Consider the following 22,296-nt stretch of genomic DNA (forward strand, 5'->3'; position numbering starts at 1 on the left):
ATGACGTAGTGCAGAGGGCGGCCACTAGAGGGAACCCAAGAGTTGGAGCTTAATCTGAGACGATTCTATCCGACGTCGGAGTTGTATCCGGTGTGGCTTAGTGGATAAAGCATCAGCACGTAGAGCTGAAAACCCGGGTTCAAATCCCGGCGCCGGAGAGAATTTTTCTCCGTTCCATTACTCTTTCATCGTTAAAATATTGGGTTATGTCGACCTACAAAAATAATCTGAAAAAGTAAGAGCGAGTCATAAGTCGCTGGCCTCCTTTAGCAGGAACGTCTAGGCCTATTCGTCGAATAATTGACTATTCGCAGTAAGCCGAATATGAGTCCAGGTAGGCCTACTTAATGTAGAATAACACGACCTACTCCCTCGCGACTTTACAGTCAGATGGTAGAAAATGGTTCTAAATCTACACAAAAGCGCTGAAAACTGGAAAACCAACAATGTCTGTCGGCAATATTGCGGAAAGAACGGCCGGCAGGCATTGCGTACTTTGTCTTGCAATATAAGGTGACACTTTAGAAACAACAAACTGAAATGTTTCATCATCCATTCTTAAGCACTTAGTATAGAATTTCACAACTTCACACTGAAGTTCTCTCAGTAGCGTTTGATGGATTCCTTTCATATCTCTTCTCCCTACCCAATTCCTAACCCAAATTCGTTTTTTCTTTGACCTCTTCTTCAGTACCAATGCAATAACCATTACTGTACTTACAGTTGCAGCACATGCATACAACTGCTGTGGATCTATTTTTTTTAACTGTGATAAAAGATATCATAAAAGCTTTTAAGTAGTGTAATGTACTTAAAATTTTACATTTGATCATAAATGTTTGATCAAAGATTGAATCACATACTGTGACACAGGAATGTGATAGTGTAATATAGCTTTAGACGTCCTAACAGAACCCCTAAGAAAACAGTCGTCGGTCGATCCGTTCACAGCTTTTGTACCTGGCCACAGTCATCTACAATATTACTTACTTACTGGCTTTTAAGGAACCCGCAGGTTCATTGCTGCACTCACATAAGCCCGCCATTGGTCCCTATCCTGAGCAAGATTAATCCAGTCTCTACCATCATATTTCACCTCCCTCAAATCCATTTTAATATTGTCTTCCCATCTACGTCTCGGCCTCCCCAAAGGTCTTTTTCCCTCCGGCCTCCCAACTAACATTCTATATGCATTACTGGATTCGCCCATACGTGCTACATGTCCTGCCCATCTCAAACGTCGAGATTTTATGTTCCTAATTATGTCAGGTGAAGAATACAATGCGTGCAGCTCTGCGTTGTGTAACTTTCTCCATTCTCCTGCAACTTCATCCCTCTTAGCCCCAAATATTTACCTAAGAACCTTATTCTCAAACACCCTTAATCTCTGTTCCTCTCTCAAAGTGAGAGTCCAAGTTTCACAACCATACAGAACAACCGGTAATATAACTGTTTTATAAATTCTAACTTTCAGATTTTTTGACAGAAGACTGGATGACGAAAGCTTCCCAATCGAAAAATAACAGGCATAACACCTACAATATTGCTCGAATAATTTTAATTCTATACTTACTCCAATTTTAGATATAAAAATATAACTGTATTATCTCCACTACATTTCCAGGACAAATTTTTTTACATATTTTCAGACTGCAACATGACAGTTATCGCACTGTTAAAAGGGTGAAAACCTTTCTGCCAGAAAAAAAAATTCCTCTTTTGTCTTGATCTCGAAACACTCCGGATTTTAAATTTATATTAATAAAATAGAGAACTAAAAAGATAGAAATATAAATAATAATATATTAATTAAATTCATTTCTGGAAAAAACCAGACACCATTAAAGTCGAGTAACATGTGGCGATCAGCGCGGCGTAACGGTCGCAGTGGGGACATCCATCGCTATCTGGCAGGGAGGAGAAAGAATCGGCGGTGATTTAGGCTTACAACGATGTAACTTTATGTTAATCATATCTTTCATCGAAGCATACATTGAAAATCATGTTCACCTTTCTCGATGCAAGAATCACATGGGTGTGGAAAATTCTGAACACGCTCTGGAACTCTATCTGTACCTAATTGTACCGTTTAAATATTTGTGAATTTTATATGTGGATGCATTTACAACAGGAAGTGCATTTGAACAGTCCGTACTCTACTGAAAATCAGGCGACTGCTGAAGTAGGTAACTCGGTTAAAAATCAGAGTTGCGCAATTTGCCAGGCCTGCAACGTTGGCCACTCCTGCCCATATTTTGACTTATTTCCCTGGAACGCGATCCCGCAGTAAATATAAGGGCGCCACTTTATACCGTCGTGTGCTTCACAGCCGTTAAAGAGGCGCACAATTATTATTTTATCAACGCCGCAAGACAATAATCGCAGCACGGCTGAAGCACGCATCACTTGCCTCCCCACAGGGTGTTCCACAACAGGGGCATCACGTGCCACAGGGTGCATAAATTGTCTCGTTGGATATCACACGAAGAATCTCACAGGAACGGTTTGTTGGGGAATGAGAAATCGATCTAGTTTAGCTTAGCCTAGTACAGACAGTCTAGTCTACACTTCTACGCATTCACGTGCTCCTGTCTGTTCTAGTTCTCTATGTCACGTGGTGTAAATAAGGAGACTGAAAATAACGACTGTACTAGAGTTGGGCAACACGATTCTTTTTCAGAAGTTGATTCCAACGATTCGATCATACCGTATATTACGAATCGATTGTAACGATTCGTTCACGATTCTAAATCCAACCTTTATCCGTTAATTTTATTACAGAAAAAAGTATTAAAAATTTGTTTAAAAAGCAGAAAGATTACCCAACTGAATTGTTGTTTAAACATTTCAAAGTTTTCAATATTAAACAAATGTATTATTTTATTTTATTAAAATATTTTCAATGAAATTTTAATAACTTTGAAAGGTATATACATAAATATAGAACTAAAAATATGAATTCTCTGCGTTTGTCTGAACCAAAATGTAAAACCAATGCAGCTTTTTATCATAGCATGAGTCAAGGTCCCAGATTATTAAACAAATTTTATTCCAATAATATTTCAACCACGAATCCTCTCCAAATTGATAAAAATAACAAAAAAATTGTATTGGATTTATAGTTTGGGTTTAAACATATTAAACACTATTTAATCTGTATTCACTCTCAATTTTAATTTTATTTTTGTCTGTATTGGAATCCCCTCCTGAGCACGAGTCTTACTCATTCAGGAGTGGGCTAGTTTATCTTTCACTGTATTTATTAATTTGTATTCGTTTCAAACTTTAACTTTTAAGCCGTAACTAGAGTAACTATAGGTTTTTAACTGTTAAGTGTTAAGTTAATTTAAGGTTATTAAACCTCTTGGTTGGAATTAAATTTTATGCATGTCTTCTGTATGTAGCCTATGTTTAAAAGTCAGTGGTTCACCCAACTCAGGTCGTTGTGGAAGGGGTTCGCGAGTCGAGAAAGGTTGGGAACCGCTGCTGTATATTAAAGGACAACGTTTTTTTTTTCTCATTGGAGATTTGTTTTTCAATTTTATAGTCATTTATGCTATCAAATCATTACATATTTTAATTATTTTAATAAAGGAATTATTAGCGCCGACTACGCTGGCTCTGTCGTTTTGCAGATTTTCCTTTTAAAGACTGAACAATTAACTATCACACCTGCAATAGCAACTTATGAACTTATGAAAAATCATATCAAAGAAATAACCCCCAAACTTAGCTCAGCATGCTTCGCAATTATGTCGTTACAACAATTTCTAAACTTCCTCTTATGTAATAAAGAAAATTTTCCAACTAACTCAGCCATACATAGTATAAATACCCGCAGAAGGAATGATTTTCATATGCCATCATCAAATTGATCATGCTTTCAAAGGGGAGTACGTTACATGGCGATAAAAATGTTCAATAGTCTTCGTGAAGACATTAAGAATCACAACCAAAACCCTGCATTGTTTAAGGTAAAACTAAAAGATTACTTAATATCTCACACTTTCTATTCTGTAGAGAATTCTTGACATTTCACAGTACTGTGTAAATATTACAATACTATTAAATGGTAAACATATTACATTGTATAAAATATTATTGTTATTAAGGTATTAATTCTGTACATATTTCATATTTGCATTTTATATGTATTGCATTTTATTGTTAAACGTAAGAATTGGACATGTTCTTTATTCTTTGCTATAAACGCAAATGTAAGAATATTATGGAACGAATAAATCTGTCCGTCCGTCCGTCCGTCCATCCATCCATCCATCCATCCATCCATCCATCCATCCATCCATCCATCCATCCATCCATCCATCCATCCATCCATCCATCCATCCATCCATCCATCCATCCATCCATCCATCTATCTATCTATCTATCTATCTATCTATCTATCTATCTATCTATCTATCTATCTATCTATCTATCTATCTATCTATCTATCTATCGTGCAATCCAGCATCAGTCTGGTGGTGGACATGAATGGCGATAGTTTGGAGCAAAACTTCACTGCTATTTGCATTAGGTGTCTGCATTACGGAGGAAAATTCTCTACACATTAGAGGCCGTTTGTACAAGCGTATTTATTGCAAACCGAGGTAATGTGACAATTTAACAAAAATCATAGCATTACGCTGTGAAGTTGCAAGTTTCGCACGCAGCCGCGCTATCTGTCCGTGCCATCGGCAGCTTGTTACAGAGCAACCCCTACGCCAATCACTGCCCCTTCATTAGCTTCCAATAATAACTTCCGTACATCAGGAGGGAAAATTGTAGCCAATTACAGATAAGATAGAGCCCAACTTCATGCGTGATCCGACAATATTTGAGGGTCATTTCTCAAATGGCACTTCTTACGTGAACATCCACTCTTCTCCTTCATGCTGTATCTCGCTTTTCAGTTCAACTCTGTACACAACGCAGGAAACCCCATCTCTCTCTTAAAACAGAACAACTTACATCCGTAGCTTCTTGTTAATGATATCAGATTTTTTTACCGTTAGTCATTTCCTTCGACAATGGATTGTTTGCTGATAATTTATTGTTCTTGTCCTTGTTCAGTTCCAGAAAAAATAAATGGGCCGCAGATACAACGCATTGCGCATGTGCAGTAAACAAGAGCGCTTAAATGTAAGCTACTTGTGGACAGTCTTGCTAAGCAGTGTTGCCAACTGGACGGAAATTCCGTAAAAACTGACGGAATTTCAACGTAGCGGACGGGAAAAGAATGGCTTTGACGGGTGACGGATTTTTTGACGGAATTTACGATTTACATCTTCTTTTGACTTTTTAACTGCTGTCATTTTAATGTTAAATATTTGGGGGATTTTACTTTTTCATGAACAACCCTGCCTGTGCCGTTCCAAGTTGAAGAATCCCAGATTTCCTCGTCATCAAGTCAAAGGTTGATGAATTATTATTTTAATCAAAATTGGTGAGTAAGTTGTATTAAAATTTGCTTTTTATTTGTATGTAGATATACTGAATCTTTTTTTTATTTTGACGGATTCTGACGGATTTCCAGGTGTTAGACTGACGGGGATACAATTTAAGTGTTGGCAACACTGTTGCTAAGCTTGCTGCCTACGTAGAGGAGGACTGCTACCAAGACTCGGCCCATTTTTAAATTCCACATCTGTACATTTCCCGCCACATGATAAGACAAGGGAATTTAAATTTCGTTTTTCAATCTTTCTCAAAACACAAAGTTCAGGGGCAATTACGCTATTATACCTCCTCTCGATGCATAATCCGACATCTTCCTGAAACAGACACAACATCCGCTGGAGCCTGTTCCTTGCTCATATGCCGCCACGCGTTTCGATATCTCCCAGTTATCATGCATGGAAGACTACGAGCTGCTCCAGTAAATGGTTGCTTTGTTATTTCCAGAGACGGATTCATAGTTTTCTTCCCAAGGCCAGGTCTTTCACTGCAAAGCCAGCATTCTCCATTTTTTCCTATTTTCGGCCGTCCTCTTAATCTCCATATATCGTGTGATCTTATCTTAGTGTTGTCTGTCACTTGATATCTTCTTTTGTCCCGTTCGCCATTCCTTCTCTCAGTAGGCAGTTTATTCTTAGCCAGTGACCCAGCCAATTCTCTTCCCTGATGACTTTCAGCAATATTCTTTCTTTACCCACTCTTTCTAGCGTAGCTTCATTTCTTGTTCTGTCTGTCCATTTCACACGCTCCATTCTTCTCCATATCTAATCCTTTCTCTTCACTTCGTCGTAATGTCCATGTTTCTGCTTCATACAATGCCATACTCCACATAGAGCACTTCACTAGTCTCTTCCTTAATTCCTTTTCCAGAGGTCCGCAGAAAAGGCTCTTTTTTCTATTAAAAGCTTTCTATGCCATTGCTATCCCTCTTTTGACTTCCTGGCAGCATGTTACTGCTTACGGTAGTCTACACCCCAAGCATCTGAAGCTGTCCATTTCTAAGATCCGGTCTTGAATTATAGCGTCAAACACAGAACACACGTGTTCGGTATGATCTGAAGCACTGTGTAGTGATCAAAGTGAGTGAACACAATGAGAGAGAAGGTTTTGGTCCAGCACTTCGTGATGTTTGCGAGCAATTCACAATTTAAGAATTGCCCATAAACAAAATGCAGAAGCTTGTTACGAGATTTCGTTGAGCTATATTTGTGGCTTACACGTCCCTCATAAAGTTATGATCCGCGAGAGTCACGCAACGGAGTTGAAAATGTTACCACAACGAGGAGGATCTGCATCAATGCGTGATACGGGGCAATACTGAATCATACTCGTCGTTATCACCCCTGCAACCAGAGAAAGAACTCATGTGCAATATGGAACGCGGGATATCAGATTTTTGTGGCACTTTAGATATTACCGGCACGAAGGAGATATCCTGCGACTGGAGTTAACCAACTTGCTGCCTCCCCGACTTTAATCTAATCCGCACCCCTTCAGTCGCGGAACTTAACAGTACATACGATTTATTGCTACCAAAATCTTGATGACGCGTATCCACTGTTATTACAATAAACGAAACCGCAGCCTTCAGGGCATCCATCACGTAACAGAGGCTGAGGACGGAATGCACGCGATGCTGGGATCCGCTACTGCGGGTAATTTTGAATGTACGCCGAAACGTCCAATGCATTGTTAACACCAAAATGAGGATATACATCCAATTCTTATGAATCGTTTTAAGAGCTCCTTGTTCGTTCACACACAGTATACTGTGTGTAGGGACAACTCCTGTCGGGACCTTTGATGTTGTTGGTACTAAATTCAAGCTCAGTAAGGTCGAGTTCTCAATGAATCAAACTACACTGGTGGCCATAATTCTGGAAACGTTTTGTTTTTGTACTGAATTATTATAACATTTGTATTGATTCACAGATTTATACAAATTGAAAATGTTACTCGTGACTGACCCGTTAATTATGGGGTTATAATAAAGGTATTGTATTAAATCCTGAATATTTTAACAATAAATAATCATTACCAAGTGGAAATTATGTTTTTGTCGTTTAACATCTAAATATTAATTTCAGATTTCATTATAATTTCCCATTATTTACTGTAATAAAAACTCGTCCGTTGTTGAGTTTAAGATTATTGTATCTCTTTAGAAGATTTCCTTCGATCTTTCAGTCCTAATCGACAAATCTGCCTCACATCTCTTGGACTTACTTTAGGTTTTCTACCAGTCCTAAGTGTTGTTTTACAAGACTTTGTGGATTTGTACTTCTGCCATACCTTCTGGACGCCAGACACTGTAGCACCATTACCAACCAAGTTTTCTTGCAATTTCCTTGATTGTGTAGCCTTCTTCTCGAAGTGTGACTGTCCTAGAAGCTGTTCAGTCCTTTCGTGCATCCATTGTGATAAAATGACCAATAAAGTTTGTTGTAAAGCAATCAGGTGTTCACCTAACGAAATCTTAAGTCAGACAAGTGATAGAAACACATTAATAATGTCCACATTTTATGCTAACAGTGCTTCTACCGATCAACACTAATCTTAAAACGAACACTGGACTAGTTTTTATTGCAGTAAATAATGGGGAATTATAATGAAATCTGAAATTAATATTTAGATCTTAAACGACAAGAACATAATTTCCCACAGAGTAATGACTATTTATTTTTAAAATATTCAGGATTTAATATAATACCTTTATTATAACCCTATAATTAACGAATCAGTCACGAGTAACATTTTGAATTGTATAAATCTGTGAATCGATGCAGATGTTTTAATAATTCAGTACAAAAGCAGAATTATGGCCACCAGTGTATGTCACTAGTATCTAACCACTATCAAAATATTAGTAAAATATTTATTTATTTACTTTATTGGTCAGTAATACGAATAATCTTGTATGTATATTATCTATCAATATTATGTCGCTGGGAAGTGAAAATATTTATATCCATTGTTGACGTTCATGTTCGCACTTCACCGCAACGGACGCCATGATGTATTATGTTGTACTTGGATCAGTTGTACCAACATAAGCCTCAAACAGTGACTTGAACGTTAGCGTCAATTAGTGAATATTTTCATGATGATTGCATACGGAAGTAATTATTATTATGGCTATATTGCCATTCCTTTGCCTCATGTCTTTAAAATTGTTAAAAGATGAGTAATGAATGTTTTCAGTTAATATTAAATTATGCCAGCCTGTCGTAGATGGAGAGCCATCTGGTGAAGGTTCCAGATAATACACCCGGTTTCGTGACATGCGCACTCAGAATTTGTTCCCACGAAATGCCTTAGGTGTCTTTACTGCATGTTCTCTATACTGTGGTTCGTTCACATAGGAAACAATAGCCTACCCTTAAGTGGAAAAAGGCAACCGAACGCTCAGCTCCCCAAGAAGTGAGTTTCAACTTCCACAGGATTTTAAAATCAGAAAGTACGCATCTATCAGTTTTTGTTTCACGTACTGTTGAGGCCAATGCCATCCGAAACATTTATTACAATACGTATAACGTTTTTACGAAACTATGTCTTTATTAACACATTACAATGTTACGATACTCAGTTTTTATGACACACTCTACCGTATTCAAAAGTTTCTTGGTTCATTCGATAGTAGCAGAAAAGCTTTGTTTTGTTATTTAAATGATCAACTAAATGATTGAATTCTCCCAACTTATTAATTCTTTTTGATAAAAATGTATCATTAGCCCAACAATCCTTCTTCTTCTTCTTCTTCTTCTTCTTCTTCTTCTTCTTCTTCTTCTCCTTCTTCTTCTTCGATTCAGTCGGTGTCTAGTAAAATGCCTGTTTTCCAGAAAAAACAACTTAATCCATTTCACGATCGTTTGATGAAATGAAATGTAATCGTAGTGACCCGATTCCTATCAGATAAGTTCACTATTTAGTGGACGACTTACTTATGGCTTTTAAAGAATCCCCAGGTTCACTTCCGCCCTCACATAAGCCCGCCATCGGTCCCTATCCTGAGCAAGATTAATCCATTCTCTATCATCATATCCCATCTCCCTCAAATCCATTTTAATATTATCCTCTCATCTACCTCTCGGCCTCTCCAAAGGTTTTTTATTCCCTCCGGCCTCCCAACTAACACTCTATATGCATTTCTGGATTCGTCCATACGTGCTACATGCCCTGCCCATCTCAAACATCTGGATTTAATGTTCCTAATTACGTCAGGTAGTCCCGCGCCGTGGCGTCGTGGTCTAAGGAATCCTGCCTAGGACTCGCGTTACGGAATGCGCGCTGGTTCGAGTCCTCATGGGGGGAAGAAATTTTCTCATGAAATTTTGGCCAGTGTATGGGACCGCTGCCCACCCAGCATCGTGATTCACTTGGGGAGCTACGATAGGTAGCGAAAATCCGGTTCAGCAAACCAGCTATAACGGCTGGGGGTATCATCGTGCTAACCACACGATACCTCCATTCTGGCTAGATGATCGTCCACCTCTGCTTCGGCATGTGAACGTGAGGCCAGCAGCCGGCTGGTCGGACTTGGCCCTTCAGGGCTGCAGCGCCACGGATTTACAAAATCATGTCAGGTGAAGAATACAATGCATGCAGTTCTGCGTTGTGTAACTTTCTCCATTCTCCTGTAACTTCATCCCTCTTAGTCCCAAATATTTTCCTAAGCACCTTATTCTTAAACACCCTTAACCTGTGTTCCTCTCTCAAAGTGAGAGTCTAAGTTTCACAACCATACAGAACAACCGGTAATATAATACATTGTTTTATCTAACTTTCAGCTTTTTTGAGAGCAGACTGGGTGACAAAAGCTTCTCAACCGAATAATAACACGCACTTCTCATATTTATTCTCTGTTTAATTTCCTCCCGAGTATCACTTATATTTGTTACTGTTGCTTCAAGATATTTGGATTTTTCTACCTCTTCAAAGGATAAATTTCCAATTTTTATATTTCCATTTCGTACAATATTCTCGTCACGAGACATAATCATATACTTTGTCTTTTCGGGATTTACTTCCAAACCTACCTCTTTACTTGCTTCAAGTAAAATTCCCGTGTTTTCCCTAAGAGGTTGTGGATTTTCTCCTAACATATTCACGTCATCCGCATAGACAAGCAGCTGATGTAACACGTTCAATTCCAAACCCTCTCTGTTATCCTGGACTTTCCTAATGGCATATTCTAGAGCAAAGTTAAAAAGTAAAGGTGATAGTGCATCTCCCTGCTTTAGCCCGCAGTGAATTGGAAAAGCATCAGATAGAAACTGGCCTATACGGACTCTGCTGTTCGTTTCACTGAGACACGTTTCAATTAATCGAACTAGTTTCTTGGGAATAACTAGTGGAGGACTATATATATGGGAAATCTGACGAAGTCCCTTCTTCCGGTTTCTGAACAATATAATTTGTAGGAAAACGTAGCTAGTCAACAACAGGCCGTATACCGTGCAAGTCTTGGTTCAAGTCCGAGAACTGCAAAATAAAATAACGTGCAGAGAATTGTAGTGTACTGTACTAAGTTTATGACGGATGATATCGCACCTGTCATGATCGAATTCCGACAACAGCAGGCCTACATACATGGGCACATACGTACACACATAACATGAACACATAACATGCATGCATAACATATATTGTACATGCATACATACCATACATACAGGCTAATATTCGGACAGCACGAGTTACAACTTTTCTCGAAAGTTACATTATACGTATTTTGGGTAAAATGAGTGTTGAATACCCCCCTGATATAGTAATAAAGTGAAGCTTTGTATGCATACAGACGCGTCTACTAGCACACAATGGCAGATATGATGCAGCAGTTCCCGCTGATTTGATGTGGAGCACATGCTCCTAACAACTAGGACTCCTCGGGATTTGAACCCGGTACTTCTGCGGCGAGGAGTAACAGTTCCAATGTTGCGAACTTAGTTCTTAAAAACCCGCTATAAAAGACAGTGCAGAAACCGCTCAATTTTATTGCTATATTGTCAATGTATAATGAAAATATTTTTTCGCTGTGAGTGCTAAAATATTCGCTAAATTCCTATATCGGCAATAATAATAATAATAATAATAATAATAATAATAATAATAATAATAACAATAATAATTCTTTATTTATACTGGCAGAGTTAAGGCCATAGGGCCTTCTCTTACACTCTACCAGGTCACAAAGTATACAAGGAGTTAAAATTTAACAAAAAGTTAAAGAACGGAATGCTAACATATTACAAAAAACAATTATAATAGCATAACAAAATCGAAACTAAATAACATGAAAATAATACCATAATAGAAAAAAAAGAAAGTAAAATACATTGGAATATTGCAAAAGGAACTCATTTAGTACAAATAGTTAATATGGAAAACGTAAGGAAGAATATAACAAAATAGAATGTAATAAAATAATAATAAAAAAAGAAAATTAAATAAAATTCACAATAAAAGGCCAGCTGATAAAGAGAACAAAAAGGGGAAAGGAAGGAAAGAAATATATAGCCTATATTTTTACAAAACTATCGCAGAGAAAAGGGCTTATAACTGAAAGGAATCTGAATTGGAATATTGCAATTTTAATTTATTTTTGAAACTAGACAATGTCCGACAGTCTCTGACATGTTGTGGTAGAGAGTTCCAGAGATGAGCTGCAGAGACGGTGAAAGATGGAGAGCAGTAGGATGTTCTGTGTTTAGTAATGGAGAGTGTGATATGGTGGTGTGAGCGAGCAATAGAAATTTCATAAATTTTACCCTCCAACTAACAGTGAAAAAGACCAGATGTACCGGAAAACAGCTAATTCGGCGACACTGTAGAGGTTATTATGCGAGCCCTGATCAGGGAGAGGGACAACAGCTCTCCTGCCTCACCCCCCTCTGGAGAAGCCGTGCTCGCGCCTGCGGCCGAGTTTGAACCCGCGGACTGCAGGCAGACAAGCTATTCCTGCCTGTGCTCAGAAGTTACACATTACAGTGTAATTTATGGAGGGGGTTAAGAAATAAGTTGCAAAGGTTAACCCGAGGGTGTGGTCAGGTAGCTTCCCGGCAGTTTGGTCTCATTACGAACTATAATGTCGAGGACAACAGTTCAGTAATCAATGTGTACAAGCAAGCGGTGCGTGCAAGTCCTGATTATCAATATGTTTGTTCACGCGAGCCACACAGAAAGAAAAAGCAGCCCTATAGCCTTGTTCAACAAAAGGCTTACAGCCATGAGCATTATTGTAATTACGGCGCGAGAATCGACAGCGCGGGCTATCGGTGATTGATGCCGCGGAGCGAGAGCAACACGTGACCAAGTGCAGAACAGAAGACTGCCGGCGAGCAGATCTATCTTCTCTGAAATAGAACGACTACTTTTATTTCGCTGATACTGAAGGAGGGAAGTTGTGATTTAAGTAATAGAGGTTAAGTTTCAGTTAGAGCGAAAAAAAAATATATATTTTATTTATTTGGGTATATCTACTACGGAGGGGCTAGCGCTCAAAACAGATTCAAAAGAAAAGAACAGAAAAAGGCCTATGTCAGAAATACACTGCTCATAACAAAACTGGTGCAAAAGGACGTAGCAGTAGTAGTAGTAGTAGTAGTAGTAGTAAAGGTAATACAGGGACATCATTTTATTTTTACTAACATTTTTAATATTAACCTGGCTATATCTTTGAATTAAAGGTCTAGAACCGGAAACACCGCTTGCTCCCCCTTCCAAGACTGGAGTTCGATGATACTGGCGTAAAATACAAACAAATCACTTTACTAGGTATAGAAGGGAAGAAAAGTTGTTCATCCATTTATGTAAACTAGGAAATATCGCAATTTTGAGTTTGATCATTTTGATTAGGTTTTTGTTTAATCAATACAGTATTAACAATGTTTTTACTCACGAACTGAGCTATCCATTCGGACGTATTAATTATGCAGTGTATATTGTACTGTTACAGCACATTAGCGTGCAATATAGAGAATAAAGTTTATTGAAAAATAATCATAATATGGATATTTAAACACATTTTTGAAAATGGTGGCTGTTCATTTCGACACAGGCTTCAGTTCTAATGTGCATATTATCGCACTATAAACTATTGTACCTAATTCTAATTACCAGTATCGTCCTTCGTCCTAGTAACTCATGTTGAAATAATTCTGTACCTACTCTGTAAAAGGGTACCTTACGTATTGTAAATTCAATCTTCACTTCTGCCCGATCCGAAAAGATAAAAATTACTCAGACATGCTATCTACTGTCCGATCAAGTGGTTTTGTCGCAGGGTCGTAGAAGGGGGGGGGGAATCTCGTGACAGTTAATTACTTAACGAGGCCCTTTTATTTAAATTATTTTAAAGAGTTGTATAATATTACGTAAACGTCCAATTCCTAACAGAAATTAATGTTCTCAGAAAAGAGCTAAGACAGCCCAGCTACTAGACTTTACAGAGGGGCGAACAGAAGCAGGTGGGGGAAACCGGGATGCGACGTAGGCAAACGGAAGACAGTACCCATGCGAAAATATGATTCAATATTGAAAGCTCTTTCGTCACTGGAAAACGCGAACATATTTTCTGGAACGTACTATACTCACTAACTCAGTACTGCATACGCGGCCTCGGTTCTGTGTGGAGAACGGTTGGAAGTTTACTAGGAGAGGGGGGTGGGAGTGAAGTACATTAAAAAAGTCAGGTACAATACAAATTGAAGTAAAAATAAAATGATGTCCCTGTAGCAGTAATAGTGCTAGTGGTCGAGTAATACCAGCAGCAGCTGCAGTAGGAATACAGTAGTGCAACTTCACTTGACGATCCTTCCAAGTGCAGAAGCTTGAAACGACAGAGAAATGTTTCTTCTCTCAGGTATTTTAATGTGCCGCAAATCTACGACACTGCACTCGTAGCTTTATAATTTCCCTCCCGAATGAAACCATGCAGTGGATTTTATCGCTCTTAAAATAGAACGCTCTCACCCGGGTTTGAACACGGGAGGACGTCTGCAAACAGAAGTATCAAATATTAGCTATCAAGTCCAGAAGATGGATTGGCCTGACTGGTGCTTGTCCGCGTCTTGTTCCGAGTCGCTCCGTGCCTTCTTTTTATGCGGCATAGATAAATGCTATCGTCCTCCGCGTGTGTTTGCCGCTCATAACCAGTCATTATGCCCCGCTTCATTATTTATATGAATAAAGCAACAGCTACACAAATAGACAAATGCGGGCCTCATGCAATGCTTTCGATTTCCCTCAAGATGAGTGCAGCAATCATAGAGTGTCGTGGCGCACCAAACAAGCCAGATGACCGGAATTGAAAGTATCGACTGCAGTAGTATGTAGATTCACAAAAGAGATGACCTGGGTAGACCATCTTGTTGCAAAAATATGTGAGAGGTTGACGGACAGTGGAACGACGATCAGCCCGGAGGAGAATCAGCACAAAGCAAAATGAGATAATACGGAGAGGAATTCAAAATTCTCCTCTCTTCTCTTCTCTTCTCTTCTCTTCTCTTCTCTTCTCTTCTCTTCTCTTCTCTTCTCTTCTCTTCTCTTCTCTTCTCTTCTCTTCACAAGTTACGAAATGTTACTATTTTGTTGAGTCAGATACACTTTGCAGGAATATGAAATGTACCGGGACATCATTTTATTTTTACTTCAATTTTTATTGTACCAGAGTTTTTGAATGCACTTCACTCCCACCCCTTCTACTAGTAAACTTGCAACCGTTCTCCACACAGAGCCGAGGGCACGTAAGCAGTACTGAGTTAGCGAGTATAGGACGTTCCAGAAATATGTTAGCGTTTTCCAGTGACGAAAGAGCTTTCAATATTGAACCATATTTTCGCACAGGTACTGTCGTCCGTTTGCCTACGTCGCATCCCGGTTTTTCCCACCTGCTTCTGTTCGCCCCTCTGTTAAGTCTAGTAGCTGGGCTATCTTAGCTCTTTCCTGAAAACGTTAATTTCTGTTAGGAATTGGACGTCTACGTAATATTATACAAGTGTTTAAAATAACTTAAATAAAGGGGCCTCGTTAAGTAGTTAACTGTCACGTGATCCCCCCCTTTCTACGACCCTGCGACAAAACCACTTGAATGGACAGTAGATAGCATTTCTGTGTAATTTTATCTTTTCGGATCGGGCAGAAGTGAAGATTGAATTTACAGTACGTAAGGTATTCTTTTATAGAGTAGGTACGGAATTATTTCAACATGAGTTACTCGTACGAAGGACGAAACTGGTAATTGGAATTAGGTACAATAGTCTATAGTGCGATAATATGCACAAAAGAACTGAAGCCTGTATCGAAATGAACGGCCACCATTTTAAAAAATGTGTTTAAATATCCATATTATGATTATTTTTCAATTCAACTTCATTCTCTATCTTATACGCTAATGTGCTATAACAGTACAATATACACTGAATAATTAATACGTCCGAATGGATAGCTCAATTCGTGAGTAAAAACACTAAGTGTTAATACAGTACTGTATTTTGATTAAACAAAAACCTAATGAAAATTATCAAACTCAAAATTGCGATATTTCCTACTTTACATAAATGGATGAACTACTTTACTTCCCTCCTATACCTAGTAAAGTGATTTGTATTTTACGCCAGTATCATCGAACTCCGTCGTGGAAAGGGTAGCAAACGGTGTTTCCTGTTTCAATCGTTAATAGAAAGGTATAGCCAGGTTAATATTAAAAATGTTAGTAAAAATAAAATGATGTCCCTGTATAATATTGTCTTATTATTTTATGAATTGTGTAGCGCAATAAATCGTAAAACTGTGTTTCTTTAATCAAGAAATATCTGTCGTGTTGGACCATAAGATAAAGATTTTTTTGAAGTGACTAAATAGCCAACGAACTTAGGTTTCAAACTAGTACTGTTTCATCTTAACCAGCGCAGACTGGCTTCCGTGAATGCAAGTCACTCTGCCTTATAATACGAGCAAACAGGCAGGCTTTCTTGGGTCCCGCCTGGACTGAACCTATAAAACCCGGGCTCAATGGGTTCAGGCTAAAAGTTAACTTGCTTTGTAGCGTCACCGGAACCCAAGCCTGACGGCAAGCAGGTAGGGGCGTGAGTCTTGTCCGATTTGCCGGTCTCTAGTCTTTAGGGCTTCATTAAGGACTGAAAGGCTTCAACATTGTAATTGTTACGGTTACAGAAATAAATAAAATGTACAGGCAGGCAGTTTTAATTTAAATAATAATGAATAATTCAATTAAGGCAATTAAAAACATTTATATTGCAAAAGTCAGAAAAATGCAAATTAAAATTTCTATTATTTCAATCGCAAAGATGTAATTCGTACTTTCAAATTTAACACAGATGTAACACATTTAATAAGGCATTCTGTCATGGTTGGGGTCATCGGTCATCATTGTACAGAATGCGGAGGAAGAAGCACCTGCCACGCTCTCACACCCGAATGTCCGCATTATTATATAGAGCAGGGCCCACCCAACATGGTGACGGACACAATGAGGCCCTCAGCGATCTACATCGATTTCCGTGTGTACGACACGCTCGCATTAACGACACCTGCTCGCCAATCACAGCAGCTTTCAGAAACTCCAAACATCCTCAGCACTATTGCTTCCTGTATGAACAAAATAAATTCGTCACAACATAGTCCTCGAACACGGTGGGACCAGCGAATAGGGATTATAAAGAATAGACACTTCGCGTCGGTACCTTTGATGTAGCCGGACTGATTTCAATGACCTTCAAGCCAGCTAGAGCGTGAGATTCTGCTTTCTCCCTAGAGTTGGCGCTGACATCACACCAGCTAGCAGTCGACACAGCGGAAATATAATACATATAATTAATACATCTAGGTACATTATGTACTCAAATAAAATAAATTGGATCCATAAAATAATAAATCCGCCATTAACTGTAATGTCTAGACTCTAGAGCTCCTTTATAATGAGAGTTGAGACGTTGACCCCAACAACAATTAAAATATGTAATGATTTGATAGCGCTGAAAATGGAAAAACAAAACTCTTATGAGAAGTAAAACCATATACCTATATTATATTATATACAAATATTAAACGAATTTGATACATAATTTTATAATGTATTATATTATTTTATAATATCATTTATTATATCTGAAATATAAAAAATTATTATTACAACTAGTTCGTCACTGAGAAATAAGGAAAAGCTGTTAACTTGAATTTATTTGAAGCAAAGCGTTACTGGATTATGCAATAGGGTAGGCGATGTTTGGATCCTGTGTCTCAACTCTATACTCAATTATTATCTTAGCGTATGCTCGATTACATTGACCTCTAGCGCTTGAAAGTAGGACTAAACGCTGGCGCACAGAGAAACAAAACACAGGCAAATTCGCTCAGTGTCCATTCTTTATAATCCCTATTCGCTGGTGGAACCATGCGCATGCGCGTTTCTATTAACGTAAAATTATCAACTGAATGCATAGCGGCCTACAAACTGACGTAGAAGCCAAGGTCACGGATCGTCTGCAATTCAAATAATTTTGTTGGGCATAAGAAGGATGCACAGGCTGAGTCCCGAAGAACATGATGCATACATCAACATTCATTCATCCATAGTTTCGCGCCCAAGGGCAGATCCTTCACTGCAAATCCAGCATTTTCCAATCTTCTTCCTTTTCCGCTTTCCTCTGGTCTCCGCATATGATCCATATATCTTAATGTCGTCTATCATCTGATATCTCCTCCAGCCCTGAACTTTCCTCCCGTTCACCATTTCTTCCAGTGCACCCTTCAAGCGGGGGTGGTACTGCCTTAAGGGCACGCGGGTATGTGCCCTTCCATGAATTTTCTTCTTTCCTCTTCCTTGTTCAGTTTTTCCATGTTCAATTTCTTCGTCACCTGTCTTCCTCTTATCTATTATAATACCCTTTATTTCATCCATTACAGTCAAGTAATACCTCAATCACTTATTTTCCTAATTAATTACTTATACTGGCGAAGTTGAGGCCACAGGGCCTTTTCTTACACGCCACCAGGTCACAAAATACACAAGCAGTGAAATTTAACAGAAAGAGAAAAGTACAAAATACTAACATATTACAGAAAATAGTAACAAAATTGACACTGTACAAAATTAACATATAACCGCAACACAAAAAAGTAAAATACAGATCTAATGATTGGAATATAAATAAGCAATTCAATTAGTACAAATAGTTAAGAGGGAAAACGTAAGGAGAATACAACAAATGAAATGTAATACAATAACAAAAAGCGAAATTTGTATACAAGCCACAGAAAAGAAGTCCCTGATTATAAATCCATCTCATGTTCATGGAAGTATAAGTAGTGTTGGTGGAAAAAATATATATACACATAGGCCCTATACATTATTTACAAAACTGTCGCAAAGAAAAGGGCTTATAATTGAAGGGAATCTGAATTAGAGAAGTACAATTTTAGTTTACTTTGTTAAAGTTGCTAATGTCCGACAGTCTCTGACATGTTGTGGCAAAGAGTGGCAGGGATGAGCTGCATTTCACTATAGTTTATTATCAGTAGCCTGTATTCCAGTGGTGTCCCGTTTATTACGCCTATGCGGTATCCAATTTGTTATTAGGTCTATGTAATATCCTATTTCTAATTATGTGGTATCCTATTTGTCATTAGGTCTATGTGGTACCCTATTTCTAATTATGTGGTATCCTATTTGTTATTAGGTCTATGTGGTACCCTATTGCTAATTATGTGGTATCCTATTTGTTATTAGGTCTATGTGGTACCCTATTGCTAATTATGTGGTATCCTATTTGTTATTAGGTCTATGTGGTACCCTATTGCTAATTATGTGGTATCCTATTTGTTATTAGGTCTATGTGGTACCCTATTGCTAATTATGTGGTATCCTATTTGTTATTAGTCTATGTGGTACCATATTGCTAATTATGTGGTATCCTATTTGTTATTAGGTCTATGTGGTACCCTATTTCTAATTATGTGGTATCCTATTTGTTATTAGTCTATGTGGTACCATATTGCTAATTATGTGGTATCCTATTTGTTATTAGGTCTATGTGGTACCCTATTTCTAATTATGTGGTATCCTATTTGCTATTCACGTATAGGATATCCTGTTTCTTATTATGTGATATCCTATTCGTTATTACGCCTATAGTAAACTTTATTAGATATTAATACGTGGCTATTCACTCTAGCCATTATCTCCTGTCTTAGTTACCTCATGAGCTTTCAACCTGTGTTCGGACAGTTAACCGAACAACAACTAGACATTGTTAATTCAGTTTTATTAACAGGCCTACGTGTTGTATGACGCTGTTAGGTAACACTGCAGATGTCAAAAGTTAACTTCTAATTACGTCATTACTTTGCCCAATTTCGGACTCCTTTTGAAGAGAACTGTGTACACAATCCCTAATCATATGTTTCACGTCGTGATTCCTTTCAGGCAGACAAGTCCTCACGAAAGAAGTTCTACTGCTACAAAAGGAAACAAAGTATAACTGTCTTGCGTCGAGGAGGCCGTCACAAATGAGAAGATAGCGTGATGCGATTGTCATCGTTCTATCAACCTGCCCGATTCTTTGTGGCTGCCACGAGCCATATCGACAGAAATGATCCGAAAACGGAGTCCGCGCGCAGCGACTGCAGTAGCGTCGAGCCATCCTCAAGCAGGGCGAAATTAGGTGCGCAAGCCATTAGCGTTAAACGTCCAACTGCCTGGTAACCCCTCCATCGCGCTACTCCACAGACTGCTATGTGGCCGTAACAGATTTACAGGCCTAGACTTTTGAGGGGGAGCCACAGTTTCTTACAAGTTACGAATTAAGGGATGATGATGGCGGGGAAGTGCAAATTCCACGTGACGCAGATCTAGGTAACATTTACAAATATCTACTGAGACGGGGCAAGAAAGCAAGCCAACAGACAAGACAAGTTCAGTGAGAAAGACATACATTATAGTGACTACGCAATATAAATGACCTACCTGGCCAGCCAATAGCAAGGTGCGTACATTCTGAACCTCGCTCTGATTCGTCGACCGCACGTACTTTAACCAATTACCGAACTGGACGCTCGCGTCTAGGAACCCCCGAATCCCACTCCCCACCACTCTCACCTGCAAAAATCACAACAACCCTCAGTGAGCACCAGTCAACAGACAGAGAACCTGCTCAGGGCTCTCCGTTTATTTAAATAATTTCAATTATCAATTATTTCAGAACGTTCCTCACCACAATGTCATGCACCACTTCGTGTTCTTTATTGCCACAATCAAAGTGAGAACCGGCAATTGTATTAGTTCATATCTGCCAGCAAAAGCAGTGGTCATGGATGAATATATAATAGGATGCGAAACTTACTGAGTTTCCCGTAACACATACTAGAAGCACTATTGTAGAAGTTGATCTTGCTGCCACCTATCTGGGGGGAGGGGCATTATTACATCTAGCAGCGCACCAAGTACCGAAAAGTATAATTACTCCATGCATTTAGCAGCGCACCTGATGACGAAAATATTAAACTGTGCAGAAAGTATTCCCTCCCACCCTCAGCGATATTCAAAACTAACCCAATTTAAAATAAAACATTTACATTTTTATTCCTCACAGCATCTTCTACTAAAAATTCTTACCGGAGCCAACAGGAAGATAAAAGAGGCGATCTATTTTACACTACCCGATTAAAATATAATCATACAGAGACAAAAAAAATAAAGCAAAAGGTTAGATAATTGGGATTGCATTCTTTGGGTATTTATTGTACATCGCAATGGAAAAGTCTGCGAGAACTACTTAGATAGTTCAATTTATTATATTACTATTACTTTACAATTCATTCAACAACACTATTTTTACAACGTCCATAAACATCACTGTTTAACATACACTGCTTATACACTGGTAGTATCATTTATGTTCACTTATTAGCAAGTTTCTATCTGCCATCTCGTCTCCTTGAGCAATATCTCGAACGGATAAATAGAGAACTCTGGGTAATGTACCCAACACGTAGTTCTAATGTTCACCACCTACGACGTTGGGCGCTGATCATCTCATTTCAGCCCCCCGCCGCCAGATGATGCTGACCGCAGTTTCGCATCCTATTATATATTTATCCACGCAGTGGCATTGAAAGAAATGCGCAGGTATAAACCAACTCCGAACTCGTGGCTCTTGCCTGCGCGGAACAGTAAACCAGCAGGAAGGAGCGGTTAGGGGTGGAGTAGTCCTCTTTCCTAGCAGAAGGAAGTAGGGTGAAGCTTTGTAAAGTTATGACAGAAAATATAATTCCCTAAAAGTAACGTAGGCCTATAGTATCAAACTAATAAGATTTACTTTGTTTCACGCGTGTAGCCTTAATGTAATCAAATGAATATTAAACAGCGATAATTCAGAACTATAAAATCACATCAGTACAATATAGAAAGCTAAGTAACTGGAATATTGCGTCGGGCAACACAGCGCGAGAGAGACAATCAACCTCAAACTAACCCGTACACCCCAGAGGAAGAGGAATATAGGTTTCTGAGTGGATGCCACTATTTCAGAGTTGGACTATACAATTTCTTTACACAGAACAAACTAACACTACCTAGAGTTCAAAACCCAAAATATTACTGTGTGACGCAACAGTCCCTGGTTCTGTGCTGCTCTTTTCTTTATGCATTTAAACGCAGAGACAGCGAGACGATTGCACTGGCAGCACGAGACAACAATCTGTCAGGAAGTGAAACAGAATTCCTTTCCCCTTCATGCCTCTTTAAAATTACTAACATAAATGTTGCATTCAAAATTGAATTCATTAGGCCTACCGTCGAATTCGATGGATAGATATCTATAA

At 38.6% G+C, this 22,296-nt stretch overlaps 1 protein-coding gene across 4 annotated transcripts in view; it reads right to left on the reverse strand.

Annotated features, from left to right (window-relative positions):
- Nucleotides 1–22,296, reverse strand: part of LOC138691078 (transcription factor hamlet-like) — a 648,649-nt gene that overhangs the window by 113,947 nt on the left and 512,406 nt on the right. For 3 of the 4 annotated variants that reach the window (XM_069812771.1, XM_069812770.1, XM_069812772.1), the window contains exon 3: nt 20,441–20,572. The exons of the other annotated variant lie outside the window; for it this stretch is intronic. In XM_069812771.1, the coding sequence (XP_069668872.1) occupies nt 20,441–20,572 (132 nt within the window). The remainder of the gene's footprint in view (nt 1–20,440; nt 20,573–22,296) is intronic. 4 annotated transcript variants of the gene reach the window in all.

The sequence above is a fragment of the Periplaneta americana genome, chromosome 16 (assembly GCF_040183065.1).
Source record: "Periplaneta americana isolate PAMFEO1 chromosome 16, P.americana_PAMFEO1_priV1, whole genome shotgun sequence".
Taxonomy (NCBI): Eukaryota; Metazoa; Arthropoda; class Insecta; order Blattodea; family Blattidae; genus Periplaneta; species Periplaneta americana.